Below are 19,551 nucleotides of genomic sequence, written 5' to 3'. Positions count from 1 at the left end.
ATGACACCATTTCAGACAATCTGCCTCATCACCTGCTGAGTTGTGTTATGCAAACCATAGTTTGGAGCTGAGTTAACTTTCAGTAAATGTTAGCGTTCATAAGTTAGACGTACCCGTCTCAGTTAAGTCTGGGTTAGCTGAGTTCAGACCTTTCCGTTTTCCTCCCCCCGCCAAAAAGAATGGATTTGTCCTGCATGATTATTGATAAAGCACTTGTATCTTTGTGAAAGTAACAGCGGCAGTTGTTGAAACAATGAGAGGGTGTATTGGATGAAAGCGTATCGATCAAGCAGTCAATCTGGTGGCTACAGTGCTGCCAAATTACCTTCAATTTTTACCCTTTGAGCTTTCGTGAGAGCATAAAACACAATAGAACCTGATCTGTGGCTTGTGGGTATAATGGGTTGAAACACTGGTTGACTAAGTTATAGACTGAGCTTTTCCATGGCCACTGGCATGCTGTAAGACACAGATCTCAATGACTGAAGTCACAACCCAAATAATTTACCTTCGGATCAGTGTCTCTGAACCTGTTAAGGATTATTTCTCCACGTTACTCGTCTCTCTGAGTAAAGGGAAGCGGCTGAAGCACGTGAAGTTTTCATTAGTCTCTGATTCGAGCTATCTGCTCTTAATTGTTTGAGGGTGAGCTTGATTCAAACGCTGCTGATCCTACACAGTTGGTCGTGTCTGAACTGAGTCATGACAACCTCCTCGCTTCTCAGGCCGTCTGTGACAGTGTGAATTTTGAGGATAGCTGTGCCAGGTGGGACCAGCTTGGAGAAGCTCTCAGAGTGGACTGGACATTGGCCCTGGCACAGGATGCCATCCAACAGGAAGGAGAACAGATGGCACAAATGATGCATCACCAAACCTCTCTGCAGAGCTGCATTTTTTTTTTTTCCTTATATGCATCTAGTTCCCCAGCAGGCCGACCACTTTAAAAAAAAAAAATAAATAAAAACCACTCCTTAAATTACTATACTTCAAGTATTACCTTTCAGCTGCAGCATGCATACAAACTATACATGCATTAAGTTGGCAAAATCATAAACATTACACACACACTTGCATACCAGTCAAAAGTCTGTTCTTTTGTGTATTTCTCTGCTTATAAGTACGTCACTGCGGGATAAATATTTGCTTTTTTGCTGATGGCGCTGGATGGCTCAGGTACGCTTTGATGTCAGTTATCGGATCAATTCGGTCACGGGTTTTCTCTGTGCTCGGTGCTCTCTTGACCTGAAATTCCTCAGCCTACGCTGGTAAACACTCCCACGGGTCTCAAAGCAAACTGTGCCGAAGCAGACAAACACGTTGGTCCGAGCAGAATGTACAGTGAGCGACATGAGGGTCATTACCATGTAAATGCACCTATTGACTCCGATCCCTCTTAGTCTTACAGTAAACACAGGTTGTGTGGTAGGTATTCCAAGTCGTGGATCCTGTGGGCCTGTTTAGAATAAAGACTGTAGATTGTGCAGCTTTACCATCAGAGTAACAGTGACACCTAGTTCTCTGTACTTCTTCTCTTTTGTTACTTATTGGCTGGCATAAACAAGGGCATATATCTAAAACTGGCTGATCTTGACATTACCATCTCAGTCTCACCAGTGAAATAAGTAAATGAAACACAATGCTGTTAGAAAACAGCTGAACAGATCAATTATATTCTGCATCTTTTCAGTTAAAATTACTCGAATATATGAGCTGTAGTGATATGAATGAAATCTGGTATTTGATCTCAACAGTCATGATTCAAATGTAGTAAATGCTGCTCAGCAGTCAAAGTGATATTGTTTGTTTATTCCAGTGCATTAAGAAAAGTTTACTTCATGCCCCCCCACCCACCCACCCAGCTCCAGGAAATTGGTTTGATGCAAACCTGAGTTATCAAAGGGAATGCATTACTGGTATCAGAAATATCTTTTGGTATGCAGCATACTTAAATACCACAGTAAAGATAACTAACAGCTTTCAGTTTAAATGATCAGTAATAGGATTTAGAGTCACATTGCACCCATTGTTTTTATGGTTTAACCTTTGCAGAGGATGCTGCTTGCTATCTAAAATGTGCTCACCGGGAGGACAGAGAAGCTAACACATGAGGTATTCTAGCTGAGTGAGCAGAAAACTGGCGGTGCTTTATCACCAGTCACAGACGGTTTGTTTCTCTGGGTCTGAATGTGTATTAGTGGGACAGATAGCTGGATAAAACAGCAGTCCTCCTGTTTTTGCTGGTTGGAAACACACACACACACACACACTCACACTTCTCAACCCCCTGAGGCAATCAGGGAGTCCAACCTTGGCATTGCCCCAAGACATGAGGGGCAGCTGTGTTTCTCAGGCATAGAGCTGAAGGAGCTCTCCTCACCCTCCTCCCCATTTCCTGACTGCACCGCCTGCCTCTCCATTCCTGGTTTTCTGCCTCAGCACAAAGCGGGCCACACTTGGTGTTTTGAAGGGTTACTAACCTCCACTCCCCCACCCCCCCCGCTCCGCTACCCGAGCCCCGCCGTGGCGAAACCCCGAGGAGTTAACTGCTTACTGTCTCCAGAGGAAACCTAAGAAAAGAGAGAGCGAGCGCAGCAGAGACCCACAACGCTCTAAGTTCAGTCTGGGTGTTAGGAGTTGCATAACAAGACATTTACTGGAATCAGGGAGCCGCAGGCCAAAGTCTGGTGCCACTGGTTAGTCAGCGGAACTGTGAGGCACTGTGTTAGAGATATGTGGGACGTTAGGCTCCTGTGTGTGTGCGCGCGCATAACCTGGGCCTCATAATTAAAGCCCTGCTGCTGGCAGATGCACAGACATGATGGCAGGCAGACAGGCTGACACAGGGAACATTCCAGCCGGGGCTTTTATATCTTTTTTATTGTAGCGTGATATTCTGCCTTTCCTTTTCTCCCCAGCTGATTTCAATCCAGCATCCACTTACGAGCGCCTTTCCCCTTCACTTTTTGTATCACTGACTGCTTTGAAGTTGTGAATCACCCATAGCTGGCACACCAGGGGTGTTAAAAAGTAGCTGTGAGTATTGATGATTGGTACCTGTTAGTCTTTAATCTTCTCTGCCTAGTACGGCAGTAATGATCATTTCTGTTACCAGTTAGCATATCAATTATTTGACCCTTTGACTGTTTTTGTCAATAAAAATTCCAAGATTCAAAGGTGCTGCTCTGGTGAAAGTTTGTTGGATCTAATTGTGAAGAAGAACAACATCACATTTCAAAGAACCGGCAAATGTTTGTCCTTTTCAGTTGACGTAAGCAGATCCGCTTGCTGAGGTGTTTCTGCCTGTGCGTAGTGTACCAGTGTGATGCAGATGATGTGAGGAAATTGTGCTCATCCACACTGACATGATTGAGCAATACTGTGAAACTAGTAGCCCCGCAGATTGTTTCACAACGTCGTGTTTTCCTTCTGTCCTCCTCCATATTTGTTTACTTCTAAACCCCGGCATTAGTGTTACCCTCTGCTATCTTTCATTGTGATACTGAGGGGTCAGCAGACTGAAATGATAATAATAAACAGTCAGGGAAGCAGCTCAGCGCTGCGCAACAACGCTATTAAATGATTTTTTAATGTTTATATCTGCATGTGGATCACGTGTGTTTTTATTCAGGAATTCAGCCGTTCTGCAGCTCTTGCGTCACTTGAACCTCACACGAATGTCGGCGATCGATCCCATGTGGTCTTTCTGCGTTCACGTCTGTCTGCTTTATCCAGGAGGTTTCACAGTTTGCAGCTCGCACTCAAAAAAAAAAAAAAAAAAAGTTTTGAGGTCTTCTTCACTGCTCCGCTTGTCAGGTCACATCGCAGGTTTCCTCCATTCTGAAGTGAAACAACAAAACACAAAGAACCTATGTAATATATGCAGAAAAGGTTTCGCTTTTTTCCTGCTTCACAAAAGAAACAAAAAAACCCCCAAATTTTAAGTGCTCGGGGCTGACAAGATGTTCCAGATGGTCTGGCAAAAGCTATGCAGCCAAGGTTTTTCCTTAAGGAGTGAGCCATCAGTGAGAGATTTCACTGAGAAAAAAGAATCTTTTCTCGATGTATTTTATGACTGTGAGTGCAGATTTTCACAGCAGAAAAAAATGTCTCATAGTACAGCTGATGAATGTGTCACACTAGTACACAAACCTAAAACACAAATGCATTTAGTTGGAGCATATACAGTGTGTGTGTGTGTGTGTGTGTGTGTGTGTGTGTCTGCAGGCACTAGCTGGAACCAAATTAAGAAATGCATCTGGCACTCAAAAAGTCATTTAACATAAGTAATTAGAGGATGATGTATGAAAACACTGTTTTTTTTTTAAGCTGAAGAGTAACTAAGTAACTAGTTGGAAGTGATGTTTTTAACCTCAGCGGGTAACTTACTGCTAACTTACTTTATCGCACTGGAAAGAAAACTGGAAAACCCCATAGCCCGTCCTTTTCATTTCGTGGATTTGAACAAATCATGTCAAATGATTTGACAACGCTGCCATGACAGAGCCCTGCAGCACTCCTGCCAGAGCTTTCTTTTTTCAGGTCTTTTTCTGGCTGCAGGCCAGATCATCCAGGAGCGAGATCACTCGGTGATTGTGGTGTCCAGTAACTGCGAGTGAGTAGAAGTGATATACAAAAAGATACCAGCAGATAGTAGAGCTTCATTCAGCCTTACAGAGGAGTGGCGCCCACGCAGGCAGCTTTACGCTAGAGTTGAAAATGTGGCGTTGACATCCAGTGCCGTTGTCAGGTAAACAGTCATTTAGGATGAGTCAGAATATTTTGTTTTGAAGATTATGGGTTTGGTAGTAGCAGGACAAAACCACGTGATCTTTTTTCTTCTTCTTTTTTTTTCTCTTCCAAAAAAAACAAACAAAACAAAGACTTCTCATCAGTCAGGAAAACTGAAAAAAAATCTCCTGCGGGGTTACCATTAAGACCTCAGCATTGCTTTATGGTTGAGAAGAGGAACTGTGGTGTGGATTTTAAAAATTTCACCATAGAAATGAGAAGTGAAAGCCCTCAGAGCTTCTTCACGCTTGCAAATGTGGTGTCCCGTCAGTTTCTCATAGCTGTATATGTGTGAAGCAGCTGCTGCAGACACACAAGGATTGGACAGAGCAACACTTTAATGGGAAAGCTCACTGCTGAGGGCCCCAAACCACAGGCATTACCCAGACCCACATTGTTGTGCAATTCCTGCCCTGAGGCGATTATGCACGGTGCCTGTCAGACTGGACTGGTATTATCACACCATCACGCATCCATTTTGGCCCTCTGTCACATACATGAACGCTCACTGGAGCGGTATAGCTGGCTGACAGGGGTGGAAATTAAAATCTACACTTAAATCAGAAGTGCTGTTATGACTGTGCATCTATTGGCAGGTTTCCTGCTTCTTCTGTCATAGGAATTAATGGGTCGTTTCAAGGCCAAAGTGCACAAACTTATGCCCGATCTTCCCTCGGGAGCATTCCCTTTAGATTTGTATTGTTTTTGTATTGCTGCACTATTTGTTTTGTATAGAAAGGCTCTCGTCTGATGGCGTGTTTATGAAAGAAGCACCTTGCAGAGGGAAGGGCAGCAGTCACTCGACCTTAACCGGCATTGGGTTAAAACTGGCTGAAATGCACCTACCAAAGGAGCATATCAGTTTATCACTGCTGGCATATCTGAGACAGGCAACATGCGTTTCTCCTGAGGCGGCCTGTGTAAATGGTGCGTAGTACATCTACTCAAAATAAACATGAGTGTTTTTCAGGGCGAATGTTGCTGTGCAGTCTGTGGGTAACGGCTCTGCTTTCTAGTGCGGCTCACCTTCCAGAGTTGCTGTGCTGGATTCTGGGAAACGCTGCAGTGCGAGTCAGGCCAATTTGATGTGTAATGGCATGTCAACACATTCTGCTCTCAATGATTCATTCACACTGTGGTTGATGTGATTGACAAGCACGATTTCATTGAAAAGAAAATCGTCTGTTTACAACAGCGGCATTTTCATTATTTTTTAAGAGGTTCCATTTCAAAAGAAAACTTTAGTTCTTCTGCTGCTTTCCCCACTGAGCTGCGTTTGTGACGTTCTGTGCTGCATTAATATTGATGCTTTACTGCTAATTGTTGAACACATGTCTTAGCTAATTATTTCCTATCACTCTGAAAAGTTTGAATTGCACACACATCTGTTTTGTGCAAACGTGAGACTCTCAGGAAGTGATTCATTTATTGCTGGACACACTGAATGTAATGAAAGGTTATTATTTATGTCTGTGCGTGCAGCTGGCTGCAGTAACTGTAGATATAATGTTTTTTTCTAGAATCTCTTATCTCTGCTAATCTCCCTTTTAAGAGGTGCAAAGACTCGGACTGACAGGAAGTGGGTGCTTTGAAAGCACTACAAGGTATGCAACGCGAGGGTAGTGATGTCATCAGGAGAGGAAGCAACACAGAGTGTGACGGCAGATTCGGTGGCTTCTTCCTCTTCCAGTGTTTCCTTCATTTTTTTTCTTCATTGGGCCGCTCTGCTCAGAGCTTGGAAGTGAGTCACTGTTATTGCTGATCATCCTTCAGTACATACTTATATATTTTTTTCAAATACTAACCTGTGGTGTACATATTGTGGTTTAGACGTAATATAATTATAGATACAATGTAAATGCCGACATGAGACTCGCCCTGGCCTGCACTGATGCCAGCTTGATAACGATCTCCAGGACTGAGTCCAGGTCTAGGCTCTTACCATCTCCAGCTGAACCTCACAAAATGGGAGATATCCATCTAGTTTCACTTCATGCCTCATGAGAAAACTGAGCTGTTCACACGTTCTGTGACTCTTTTTGTGGTCTCTTTTTGTGGTCAAGTTCCTCTGTCCTCACAAGGCTTTTATTTAGTATTCAACATGCTCAGCGTGCATATTCTAGCGGGTGCTGGTGTAAAACCAACGAGGCTGAATAACAAGGATGTTAGCGACATTTAGAAAAGATGTAACAAGCAGAGCGACTTCCTTTTATGTTTCTGAACACATGGAGATAATTTTCAAGATGTATTCGGTTGGTTTGGTGTCTGTTAAAGACACTCCTGCTTGATTTGCATGCTGTAGATATTTCTATGTTTTTTCAGATGTGTTATTTTCTCTTTAAAGCGAGTCCATTAGAAACTATTTTTTGATAAAAGGAAAAATGGTTCCAGTGCATCTTTTAAGGTTTCTTTTGCAATTTCCTTTCGTTGAAAATAGCTGCTCATGAATCAGGCTAATTTTAGAACTGGAAAAGCAGCAAAGTGCATTACAGATATACACAGTCTGATTAATGTGCATGCTGCCTTCTAGATTTTGCTTACCAAGGACAATAAAAGTGATCGGGACCTGCGTTTTTCACCATGATACTTTGATCAGTTAAAAACATGCTAACTAACTGTAGCCAGTTATGTACTTGTCACAACAATCAATTTTCCCTGCAATGGAAAGAAATCAGGCTAAAATATTAGCAGTGATTTCCTCCTTAATTGACACTTTTACGCTCCACTAACCTCTGAGTGATGTCCTTTAATTCTGGTGAAATTTTTAGTGCTTAACAGAAACCTCCCCACTGCTTTGAAGGCTACTTTGGAGAACAGACATTGTTCAGACAGCGTGGGCGCTCATTTTTTCTACGATTTTCTGCTGATGTTTGAATTCTGGCAGATGTCGTTTTTTTTCCCTCTCTTCCACATATTGCTAAATCTTATAAATGGGGACTCGTGTCCAACAGCCATTTTCTTAAAGACACCATCTCAGAAATGCATATATATCAGTGCTTTACAGTCTGATTATACAACACTAAGAGGACCTGCAGCAGTGAGAAATCCTCTCAAATATGTCACTGAATAGAGATTTTCCACTGGAAACCATAAGACAGCTTTGGGATATCCCTGTGTTTGCTGGTTTGAACTGGGGTAAGAAGCATATAAATATAATCCCCAAAACACTTCCCCCACCCCTGTCAATCCAGCGGTTCGACCAGGCCCGTGGAGGCAGGCCACCACACAGGCACCCAGCAGTGGTCCACACACTGCATCTTTATCCAGGCAGAGCAGGCAGCAGCCCAGCCCAGTAGTTGTGCCGATCAGGGGCAAAAAATATCCCCGCTCCACAGACACTGCTCTGTGCATTTACAGACTCACATTGTGTTGCACATAGCAACACATGCACATATTTTAGCATGGTAAGCTTAGGCAGCACAACCTAGTCCCTGTCCATACACATGAGCAGTGTGCTGCTTAAGTCTGAGTCATGAAATGAACAAGCGCAAGAGAGAGCAAAACATGTATGCAAAAAGCTGCCATTGCCATTTTTTGCTGGGACATTATTTTCAAAGCGTCTTATGTTGATAACATACGGTACAGTCTGAAGAAAATGCAAAATATCATGTGAATCACTCACTGAGGCCCTGTGGCCAGCATTTAGGATAGATTCCTGCAGAATCTTTTACATTTTTGCTCTTCTTTTCTTACTGATGTGCCGAAATGAAAACAAACTGTAGGAAAACCCCTGTTAAAGTTCACAGCCAGTGGCAACGAATACTTGGACCTGCTTTTGTCAGTCAGCTGCCCCTTTGACTCTTTGAGTGTAGAGTTTAAAGTTTGGATCTATGGTCACTCGCTTGTGTGTTGAGCCAAGTTTTCTTTGGAGTAATTTGTCCAAATATGAGGCCTGTCCAAGCTAGAGGAAATGACAGATGATTTGGTACTCTCTCTCACCAAGTTGTGTTTGTTTGGCTCCATAATGAGGGCAAATCCTAAGCGGGGGGACTTTTTCTTAAATATGCAGTAAGACTTTTATCCACAATTGTAATCATGTTGGAAAAGTCTACCTGGATAAGGCCCCACTCCTTCCTTTTCCTCTTGTTTTGTGCACTCAGATGGGAGCGTTTTGATTAGGAAGTTGTGACTCTTGAACCCACTGTTTTCTCCAGCCGGTCCCTTGCTTTTGTACCTACCAGGGTCTCATTTTGCAGTGTTTTGCATATAAACCAGAGGGATCAGTATCAGGACTGGCCAGTACTTCCTGTGCGGATACAATGCGGCAGGAAGTTCACTAATAGCCACTCTGCCACTCATCTCACTCGCCACTTGTCTCACACCATCAGATGGTGATGAAAGATCCTGGAGTGTCAGTGGCTCTGCTGTTTCTCACCATATGCACAAAACCACTCACGGGCTATTTATCATGTGTCTGCAGCGTCTGAGATCGATCAGTCTTCAACTTAACCAATCAGCATCCACTCGGGCTTCCAAGCTCCGTGTGCTTGCGTGTGTGCGTGTGCGTGTGTGCGTGTGCGTGTGTGCGTGTGCGTGTGTGTGTGTGCGTGTGTGTGTGTGTGTGTGTGTGTGTGTGTCTGGGGGGAAAGGGGAGCTGGCTGCACTAAGATTGCTTGCAGAGGATTGTGTAAAGGCGATTCTGCCAAGAGGCCGTCAGTAAATACATTTGCAGACAGATTTTCTCCTGCGTGACTCGCGTTTTCTGCCTTTCCATCTGTGCTTTACGATGGTCATATAAGTCAGCATCTGACAATGACCATTTTGAAGAGGTACTTTCCTGGAAGACACAGAGTGCTACTTGGACTCACAGAACTCTAAAGTGAATTTGAGGAGCTGCACACTGAGTGCTCTGTCTTCAGACCTCCTCACTCAGCTCTCTTTGCCAAATTGATTTATTGAAAGTTGACGTCAATGGGTGATGATGGGACTCTTCGTGCTGCAACACGAGCGTGTGATCAACTGTGGCAAGTGGTGTGCATGCAGGATGTCCCTATGGAGCAAGTGGAAAGGACGCTGGACTGGATGTTGGGAGAGCGCAGAAACTATTTCAGGCTAGAAACAGAAATTGTGGTCAAACAGATTTCTTTTTATATTACTACCAACAGTGGCACATTTGTGCTTTCCTGAGCCACTTTGACCCGAGGCCTTGTGCCTCGCCGCTCGCTGCTATGCAACATAAATGACAACAATCATTTCCTTTTCCTTAGAATATGTTTTTAAGCAGATGCTGTAAATAATGAGCCCAGGCCCAAAGGCTTTACATTTCCTGTGCCTTGCTTTTTTATTTCCACTGCCTTTTATAATCATTGCTTTATTGACTTTAGTAAATAGGTCAGTGATTATCATTGGTCAATTCAATATTGGTGCTGAAGATAACATATCAAACTGCAAATACATGAAGTCATCACAGTCTGTTCAGATTGCTCTGTGAATGTGGCAATGTGAGTGTGTATTGCTTTATTGTTGCACGTGTGTGAGGCAGACAAACACATTTCAGTGTGCATGTAATAACAGAAATGTGGAAGGAAACTCCTTCATGTCTCTGTTAGACTTAAAAGAACGAAAGAAAAACTAAATAAAATAAGGAGGAGCCTTCAGATTTCAAGTTCAAGGGGTAACATTGGCCTCAACGGGGCACCAAAATAGGCAAAATGAGTATCACACATATGTAAACTTTTATGTGCTGGGTGATTATATACAGGAAAAAGTAAAGATGAGCAGCTGCAGGTCCGATTCTCTGATGAGTGGTTTGTCAGTGAGTTTGGCTGCTGATGCTAAGCTGGTCATTTGGGGGACTGCACGTTTTCTCTTCCTTTGTGCTCATGTGATGGTAACATCATTACCCTTTAAAACGGTGGGGGAAAGTATCTTGCAGCAGATATCGCTCTACTGTTTGTAGCTTTAGAAATGATTTCCAGATCACAGATGTTGTGTCTGTCTCTCCATTTTCATTTTGTTCCAGCTCCATAACATTAACATGGCTCTAGCCCGACGGTGAGGATGAGGCTGACCAACCCAAATTTAAGTATTTATCATCCAGTTACATTAGATACATTTGATTGATTAGTAAGTGGGGGCAAAGTAATGATGACAGGCAGGAAACGGTCTGGATCAGACTCAAACCCAGGCCCCTGCAGTCAAGACTGTAGTGCATGGGTCACCTGTTCAACCAGGTGAGCTTATAGCAACCCAGTTTTTACATTCTTAAGTATTTTTCCATCATAATTATCAAGATAATTGCCTGACCCTAGCTGTGATAAGATATCGCCTTAATATTTTTCCTGAGCTCTTAACAGTAAAATTGGATAAAAGATTGCGAAGTGTATCTGACACCGAGGGGAGAAACTTTATCGCGGCTGTCTGTTTGGATGGCTCCGTTATCCCAGCGAGTGGTACTTCACTGTCACTTGTTGACCCGCCACCTCACCTGGAGCCGTGTGCTCAGCCCCATGCTGTTGTTAAGTGGGCAGACATGCTGAGCCGGTGTTAGGCTAATAACTGGTTTACACGTTTTCTGTCTTAACCGCATTTCTCTAACTCAGCCAGACTCAGCACAAGCCTCCAGACGTGACCCAGCTGCAGCTTTTAGGGCTACTTATCTTGGTGGTTAGAAATTGTGCACATGCTCTATAGGTTGTTCCCACACACAGGTGCAGACATTACACATAAAATAACTAGTTACAGTGAAGAACTACTGTTAAGGCTGAAAATTGTGTAACAAAAGGTGAAAATGCACAGTAAGGACAGCACCTTCTCTCTAATGAGTTCAGTGGAAATAGTGCATGGAAACCACATTTTCACTTTCATATGTTCCGTATCTCTGGTAAATGTGTGTGAAGCTATAGCTGCTGGCGTGTGAGCTCATACATGCTGCAAGCTTTCAGTCAGTGAAGTGGGAGCAGTGCCGCACTTCATACGTATAGCTCTATGGCCTTTGCAGCTGAGGTTTCACTTGTGGCTTCACTTGATTCAAAGCAGTACTGCATGTAGGTGGTGTCGAGCTCTTCTGGGGATTTTTTCATTAGACGAGTTGACATTTGAGCGACTCTGAGAGCTCCCGGCACCTTGGTCAATCTGAAACACCTGTGTGGCACAACGTCTAGATTTTTGCAGGTGCTTGGCTACAGTCTGCAAAGGGAAGGAGAGGAAAAGCAAGCAAATAGGTTGAGAATGGGGAAAGGCAGGGGGGTCAAAAGAGATGAGGTGGAAAGGAGAGGAGCAGATGAATGGGGGGGAGGAGAGAAGACGAGAGGAGAGAATATGATGAAAGGAGTAGGAAAGAGGAGACAAGGCAAGCAAAAGAGGACATTAAGGAGAGGAGCAAAGAGAGGGCGATGTACTGAACAGTGTGGCCTTTCAGGAGTGCTGCCAGTGAAGGAGTTTTGAAATTAGCACAGCGTGTTCTTTACTGATCCAAGCCCACTCTGTCACACAACCCCTCTTTCTCTATTTCTCAACAGCCTGCATTCAAAACACATTCTCCTGCTTTAACACCACCCAGACGGCCACACTGCAGCCGCTTGTTGAGTCGTGACGTATTCGGTCGTGTAATTCAGTTTCACACGACAAAGTGAACTTTGCTTTCATTTAACGACTGCGGCGTGACATCAGGGATTAGTGCCTGTTGCCAAACATAAATTCCTTTGCCGGTGGATTTTTGGGGAGGTGAATTTTCAGTGTCCAGTTGGCTCACGGCTTCGCATTCCTTGCCTTTTTCTCTGCTTACTGACCGCCATGTTTCCTGTGAGACAGGAAGTCAGCTCTGCTTCCTGTCACAGTCCTCTTTCATGTGGTCACTTCCTTGTGTTTTGCCAGTAGGGCTGCGTTCTGTTGACTGTGAATGGAGGTGGTTCTCCTCACAGAGAGCTCAGCGCACAGAAGCTTTCCATTCTTATTAAAGACACCCTTTATTATGTTAGTATAATAAATGCAGACTGGATTTTTTTTTTTTTTTTGTGGGAAAGTGTGTTATTGTCAAGATAGGAGCGTCCTCCAGCGACACTAATCAGAGTTCACTTCTGTGAAATTATGGGTTTTGTAACCTTGCTCAGGAATGTTGATTGTGATGGCTGCCTGGCTGGGAATTCTGCCCTTACTGTTTCCTAAGAGATACTAACATGTTAGCTGTGATTACAATTGAACTTTGCACACAGCGATTAGCTGGAATGTTTAGATTCCTGTGTACTGCAGCCAGAGATAAAGCAGTGTCGCATTCAGTCACAGGACCCCCACAGGTCCCCCCCCAACACACACACACACACACACGCTCCTATGTCCGTGTCTGTCCTCAATAGCGTGTGTTTTCAAACCAATATTTCACTGGTTGTAGGGGAGTGAGCTGCAAAATCAAAACCATACTGTGCTGCTGTTTGTCCTACTGCCATTCCACTAAAAACATGAGCTGGCACTCTCTCACACGCACACACACACACACACACACACACACACACACGCACACACACACACACACACACACACACACGGTGGGAGACGAGGCTTTTCCACTGGCCCCACCAGACACCCTCAGCCGCCCGCCCCGCAAGGCACACCGAGTACTGCCGAGTTCTGGCATTTCCCATCAGAGCAGCTTTTATGACCCTTCACTGGTACTCCCTGTCTTGCATCAGTACTTTTAAACTGGGTTTAAAATGTTCTGGATTATTACACCCTGCGTTTTTTTAACTGTGGGATTTTTCCAAAGCAGAAACTAGAGACACTGAAGTAAGAGAGTTTAGCTGTCAGTGTCTCCTTTCTGTCATTGGGATAATATAGGGCTGCAACAGGACATCCCGGCGTCTGTGCACACATTGTATTCATTCCTTATTCCAGCACAGCTGAAATCAGCACTCGTAGCAGTCATGGGAAAGAGAGGCTCATGACCAGACTTTACTCCTTTGCTTTTGTCATCGTTACTGATATGTGGGGGGGGGCATTTACTTGGATAATCACGGAAGGGCTGTCACGTACCTCAGGTCATGCAAACTAAACCAAGACTCTTGGCTGAAGCAGTTGGGTCATTTGATTCAGAGGTAATTATATTCATTCGTCAAGCAGCAGTGTTCATACAGGCCCTCGTGTGCCCTACAGACTGAGGTTCTCCAGTGAGGAAAGAATCTGATGATGCCACTGTGATCAAATGAGGATGAAGTCAATTTGGGCTTCAGAGCTTGACCCATGTTACCGTCTCAACTCTTGACAATTCTTTTTGTTTCTATTGTTTCAATTTGTCCCTTCCAGGCGTCTCATCTCTGAGCAGCGTTTAGCTGTTACCTAAAGCTCCAGAAAGATTGCTCAAATCAGCCTGCTGACATGTGTCACTTTAACATGTGACTGTGCTCAAGTCCAGTCTGACGCCACAGAAAGCAAAAGACCGGTACCACTTAATCAGCAGTGAGCATGGAGAGCATTTAACTCTTGCTGCTTTGCAAAACGGATTGCAGAGAAAATTCAGAAAGAAACCAGCAGAGGTAGCAACATGGATTCAAAATGTTGGAATTGCTGGCAAACTCCTCTTTATAAGCTATTGCACAGATTGACTGTGAGCAGACGGCAGAGAACGGCCTAAAAATGCTGCAAATCCCTTCAAATGTATAAATCTTTAGTCCTGCAGGCCCCACCCAGAGATCTTAAATGTTCAGAATACTTTTAAAGTAATAGCCAGGACTTAATTTAGACTGTGATGCCAGCAGTGGAAACACCCTGAGTTCTCCCAAAGGTTCCTTGTCCCTGAGAGGAGTTTCTGCAGTGGAAATGCTGATTAAAAGGCTACAGTTCAACTTTAATTACTGAGGTCATTAGTGAGCAAAAGTATCAGATGTTTCACCCTTTTCTTAGCTTAACGGTATGAAATCATATAATGAGCATTTGTTTTTCACTATTTAATAAATGATAAACAAATCATTTGTATCTTAGCAAAATAATTATACTGAGAGTAGTAGTGTCCAGACTCAGAAGAGGAGCAGAGGTGAAGGCAGAGCAGAGGGCAGACTGTGAACCAGATGTGAAGCGGTGACTCACAGCAGGAACAGCCTTGATGACGTTAGACACTATGCATGCTAACTGTGTGTGTGTGTGTGTGTGTGTGTGTGTGTGTGTGTGTGTGTGTGTGTGTGTGTGTGTGTGTGTGTGTGTGTGTGTGTGTGTGTGTGTGTGTGTGTGTGTGTGTGTGTGTGTGCGTGTGCGTGTGCCGGGAGTCTCAGCATTTCTTCCAAAACAACAAGCTTTACGCATGCACAGTAACGTCTGGACAAGGCTCATTGCTTCATGTTAAGACCTGGACAGAAAATGATGCGGAGCCAGGCTATAAATTATCATCTGAGGTTAAATGGTCACTGATGTAGAGTTTTAAAGTCATTACAGGCTGTAGAACAAATTAACTCTGCAATGCTGAGGAGCCAAGTGTCCCAGCGGTAGTTCCAGTAAGGCGGGAGAGAAGTGCCGTCTTACTTTGCGCGCCGTGCTTTGCAGACATTTGTCCGATATTCTCGCTCTCTTGTTTGCTCTGTTTTAACAACGCTTCACTAGCTTCCTGCACAAAAATGAGTTTTTCCACTGGTGGTGTCACTAAGCAACGTTAGAGCGCACCGTGAGTGCGTCTGTAAGGAGGAAAGATTAGTCTGTTTCCTCCCTTTGATTTTGAGCCGGTTTAAACAAGACACACAGTTAGCAGGAATGTAGCATAATAGCATTTTACAATAGGCCCTTCTGTGTTTGTTAGGGAAAGCCCGCACATACACTGAATTTGGAGAAAAATGTATCTGCAGTTTAATCCTCGCTCTGTTCAGGATATCGCTCATGAAGTAAACTTACTGACATCTAATGTCTGTTTGCTCGTGCACATGTGTTTTTGAATAGCATGCGGCATTAGATTGTTGACTGACATTAAAATCTCGCCTTTCTCCTCGTAAGTCGGCTGTAAGGCCGAGCGTGTCTTTACAAAGGGCCACCTGTACAGATGGATTTGCACTTGTATGATGAATCAGATCTGAGGTGTTTTCAGAAAAGGGCTTACTTAAATCTCTCTGTTTGTCTGCTGCTCCTCACCCAGCTTTTCTCTTTCTCCCTCTTCTCCAGAACTCCATCAGACACAATCTGTCCCTCCACAGCCGATTTATTCGAGTGCAGAACGAGGGGACGGGGAAGAGCTCGTGGTGGATGCTAAACCCGGAGGGCGGGAAGAGCGGCAAATCCCCGCGACGCAGGGCAGCCTCCATGGACAACAACAGCAAGTTCACTAAGAGCAGAGGAAGAGCAGCAAAGAAAAAGGTAAACCAGTGAAGCGTTATAGGGACAGTGTAAGAAAAAAATATTTTGGGGGCTTTTGTTAGTATCAGCCAGACCCGTGTTTAATTTTCAATGGTTTCTGCCTAACTTACAAACGTAAACTGACCATCTCTGGCAAGTATAATATTGTTGATCCACTAAGAGTCTCCTTGTCTCCCCTCAGCTATCCCTGCAGGGCGGCCCTGATGGAGGTGCAGACAGCCCCGGCTCCTATTCCAAGTGGCCTGGCAGCCCCAACTCCCACAGCAACGATGACTACGATACATGGAACAGCTTCAGGCCTCGGACCAGTTCCAACGCCAGCACTCTGAGTGGCCGCCTCTCACCCTTCGTGCCTGAGGATGACCTTGGAGAGGCAGACGTGCATATGGGGTACCCCGGAGCCCCCGGGGCCAAGATGACAAGCACACTGCCCAGTCTCACAGAGATGACAGGCCCTCTGGGACACAGTTCTGAGAATGTCATGGAGAACCTTCTGGACAACCTGAACTTGCTCTCCCCAAATAACTCTCAGGTTGGAGGAGGGGCAACAACGCCTGGCTCCTCCCAGTCCTCTCCTTCTCCCATGATGCAGCCAAGCCCTGGGTACCCCTCTTACAGCTCGCCCAGCATCGTTTCCCAGTCTCAGCAGGAATACCACAAGTGTGTGTATGGCCAAGCAGGAATGAACACCCTGTCATCCATGCCCCTGCAGACACTTCCAGAGAGTAAATCCAGCTTTGGGCCCAGTATGGGCCAGTACAGCTGTGCTGCAGGGCTTCTGAAGGAACTGTTGACATCAGACACAGACCAGCACGGAGAACTAATGCCATCAGTGGACACTGTGGTGTCTCAGCCCAGCGGAGGCTGCATGCTGCCACCATACAACAGCAGCCAGCATGCAGCCAAACTCATGGGAGGAGGAAGCAGTCACCCGCATGGTCTCTCTCACAGTCAACCCCACAGTGTGCACAGCTCAGCCTCAGCCGCATCATTGGCTATGAATGGACACTTGCTCATGTCCTTGAACTACGGTGGGGGCGCCACACGTTTGCCTACAGCCAAAGGCCCGATGCAGATGCCTTATGGCCTCTCTGGCCACCTCGGCGGGGGAGGCATGCCTGGTGGCTTCTGTCCTCTTAACACAAATGGATATGGTCGACCGGGCCTGTCAGTACCCTCCCACCCAGAAAAACTGCCCAGTGACCTGGATGACATGTCCCTTGAGAAGTTTGAATTTGACATGGACACAGTCCTCCATGACACTCTGATGGACGGAGACTCATTGGACTTCAACTTTGAGCCAGTGGTGGCCCAACAAGGTTTCCCGCATGGGGTGAAGACCACCACACATAGCTGGGTGTCAGGTTAGAGACTGTAGACTTCTCTTTGCTGGCCCTGTCACAATCAGAACTCACATCGGACTAACAATGTATCTCATGATGCATTCCTCACCTGGACATCACCTGCAGTCACTGTTCCATCTTTATTCCTGCTTCGAAAATACTTCTCAGATCACTGCAGCAGACGGAGACTGGTCCCGTTCTGCTGAGGACAAATTCCCATCAAAGCTCTCGAAGGTTTCTTGAAATAAGAGTCTGTACAAACTAAGTGCCAAACATTTTTGCCTTAACATATGAGCCAAACTGAAACACACATCTCTGGTTTACTAAAGTTTGCAGATACTATACAGTAGTAGTAATCTTTGCAAATGATAGTGCCAGCTACAGTACATCTCATCGTGATCATCTGCAGCAGCAGCAGCAGTCCGTTTACTGTGTCACATCAGTCAAGCTTTTTGTAATGATAATCGATTACTGCTGTGGATAAATTGTGAAGGTAATCTGGCGAATGGTTTATGTTGACAGACGAGAAAAAAGAAAGTGAGAGTTTTCTCAAAGGATGCTTGAGTAACGTTACATAATAACTTACTTCTTGAATGTATATATTGTAATCATAGAGTTTGTAAAGTCAGTTCTTGTCGTGTGTTTTTCTCGACTGTAAATATTGTTTACAGAATGGAAGCAAAAATCGAGGCAGCAGAAATGAGCCCACAGAGAAAAACTGGACCCGAGCCTGAGCAGACGGATCTGTGCTCGAGATCAGTCGGGCTGGAAAATGAAAATACATCTTTGATTTCTTATGAATATATTAAGAATGTATATTAAAATGATGCAGTAGATGTTTACTAGATTCGGTATAAGTTATTTGTGGTTCATATAGATTTATGCTGGTGCATAACCTGCACTCAGACATGAGAATTGTTCTGGGTCGTTCGTCACTCTGAACCTTAATACCACAGGGGCCTATTTATTGTGCCTAACAAAACAGATTTTGACTGCAGGCTTGAAGGGTTTTTATATTGTAAATGTCTACGTGATGCTCAAATCCAGCATTCTTGAAGAACAGTGAACTCTTCTTTTTCAGTTTCCTACTTTTACTTTTCTTCACGAGTCAGGAAGAAACAAGTGACTGTAAATGGTTATTGTTATGGTTTCCTGAACACTTTTTCGGCGCTGTGAATGTGACGAGGTCAAAACAGTTTGGATAAAAGATATTCTCAGTGCTGCTGTTGTTGTTGTCGCACCAAGGCTGCGTAACACCTGCCAGTAACCAGCCTGCGCCCTGCTCGGTTTCTCAACTTTTTGTATCTTCTTCTGTGTCTTAAAAGGTTACTGTGACCGATTTCGATAGAACAGTGGCCGAAAGAGCCCTCTCACGCTGTCAGTAGGAACAGCCTTTTACTGCTTTCACTGCCCCTCCTACCTCTACATATCATTGTGTCCTTCTCAACATTTGATGTTATGGTATCATGCGACTTGATAGCACAAATGATCATTTCTGTACCAGGTCTATTATAAATTATTCTTTGTTTCCCCTGCAAATTGCCACTAAGTGTTAAGTGTCTGATTTTTATCTGAGCTTGTATATTTGCATTTTTCCAATGGTCGTTTCCCCGTTTGTTGCTGTTGTAGCAACAAACTTTTCAGCCTGTCAGCGAGTTATTTAGCAGAGTCGAGACTAATGTTCAAGGTCGCAGCAAGCTTTGTGAAGATTACATCTGCAAGCCTGACTGCTTCTCATGAAATGGGCTAGTTAGGTGGCAGAAAGACAAAGGCAAAAACTGAAGGTCACCTATTCACATGAGTCTTTATTTTCCGACGTGGAAACCAAACACAGCAGGACGCAGGTTTTTAATTTTAGCCGTTCCTGCTAAAATTAAGGGTTTTTTTGGTTGAAATGAAAACTGGCATACTCCAGACCAGCAAATGATCTGATTCCAATGGAAAAAGAAAAGAAATCCAGGGAGCGAGCACGTTTGGGAAGAATCCAATGAAATTCTTAACATTTCAAAAGGCAGAGGAGACGATATAAAAGCTGCTTTTGGGCTTTATTGCCAGGTGTTGCCTTTTCTTATCCAAACATACCATAATGTACTATAGCCAAATTTGCCTTTGAAGTCAAAGTGATATATTTAGCATTTTTATCATGTTATATGTT

General features: G+C 44.3%; 1 protein-coding gene across 2 annotated transcripts in view; it reads left to right on the top strand.

Moving 5' to 3' along the window:
• The window catches only part of foxo1a (forkhead box O1 a), a 23,378-nt gene extending 3,827 nt beyond the window's left edge, over positions 1–19,551 (top strand). Inside the window, exons 2-4 of one of the 2 annotated variants that reach the window (XM_030743880.1) lie at positions 15,862–16,053; positions 16,235–16,907; positions 16,952–17,338. In XM_030743880.1, the coding sequence (XP_030599740.1) occupies positions 15,862–16,053; positions 16,235–16,907; positions 16,952–17,193 (1,107 nt within the window). In that variant the 3' untranslated portion in view covers positions 17,194–17,338. Of the gene's footprint in view, positions 1–15,861; positions 16,054–16,234 lie in introns of both variants that reach the window. The other variant, XM_030743879.1, reaches the window with a different exon arrangement.

This window comes from Archocentrus centrarchus, chromosome 13 (assembly GCF_007364275.1).
Source record: "Archocentrus centrarchus isolate MPI-CPG fArcCen1 chromosome 13, fArcCen1, whole genome shotgun sequence".
Classification (NCBI taxonomy): Eukaryota; Metazoa; Chordata; class Actinopteri; order Cichliformes; family Cichlidae; genus Archocentrus; species Archocentrus centrarchus.
Note: the sequence above shows the minus strand (reverse complement) of the source record. Positions and strands in the feature narration are given on the sequence as shown.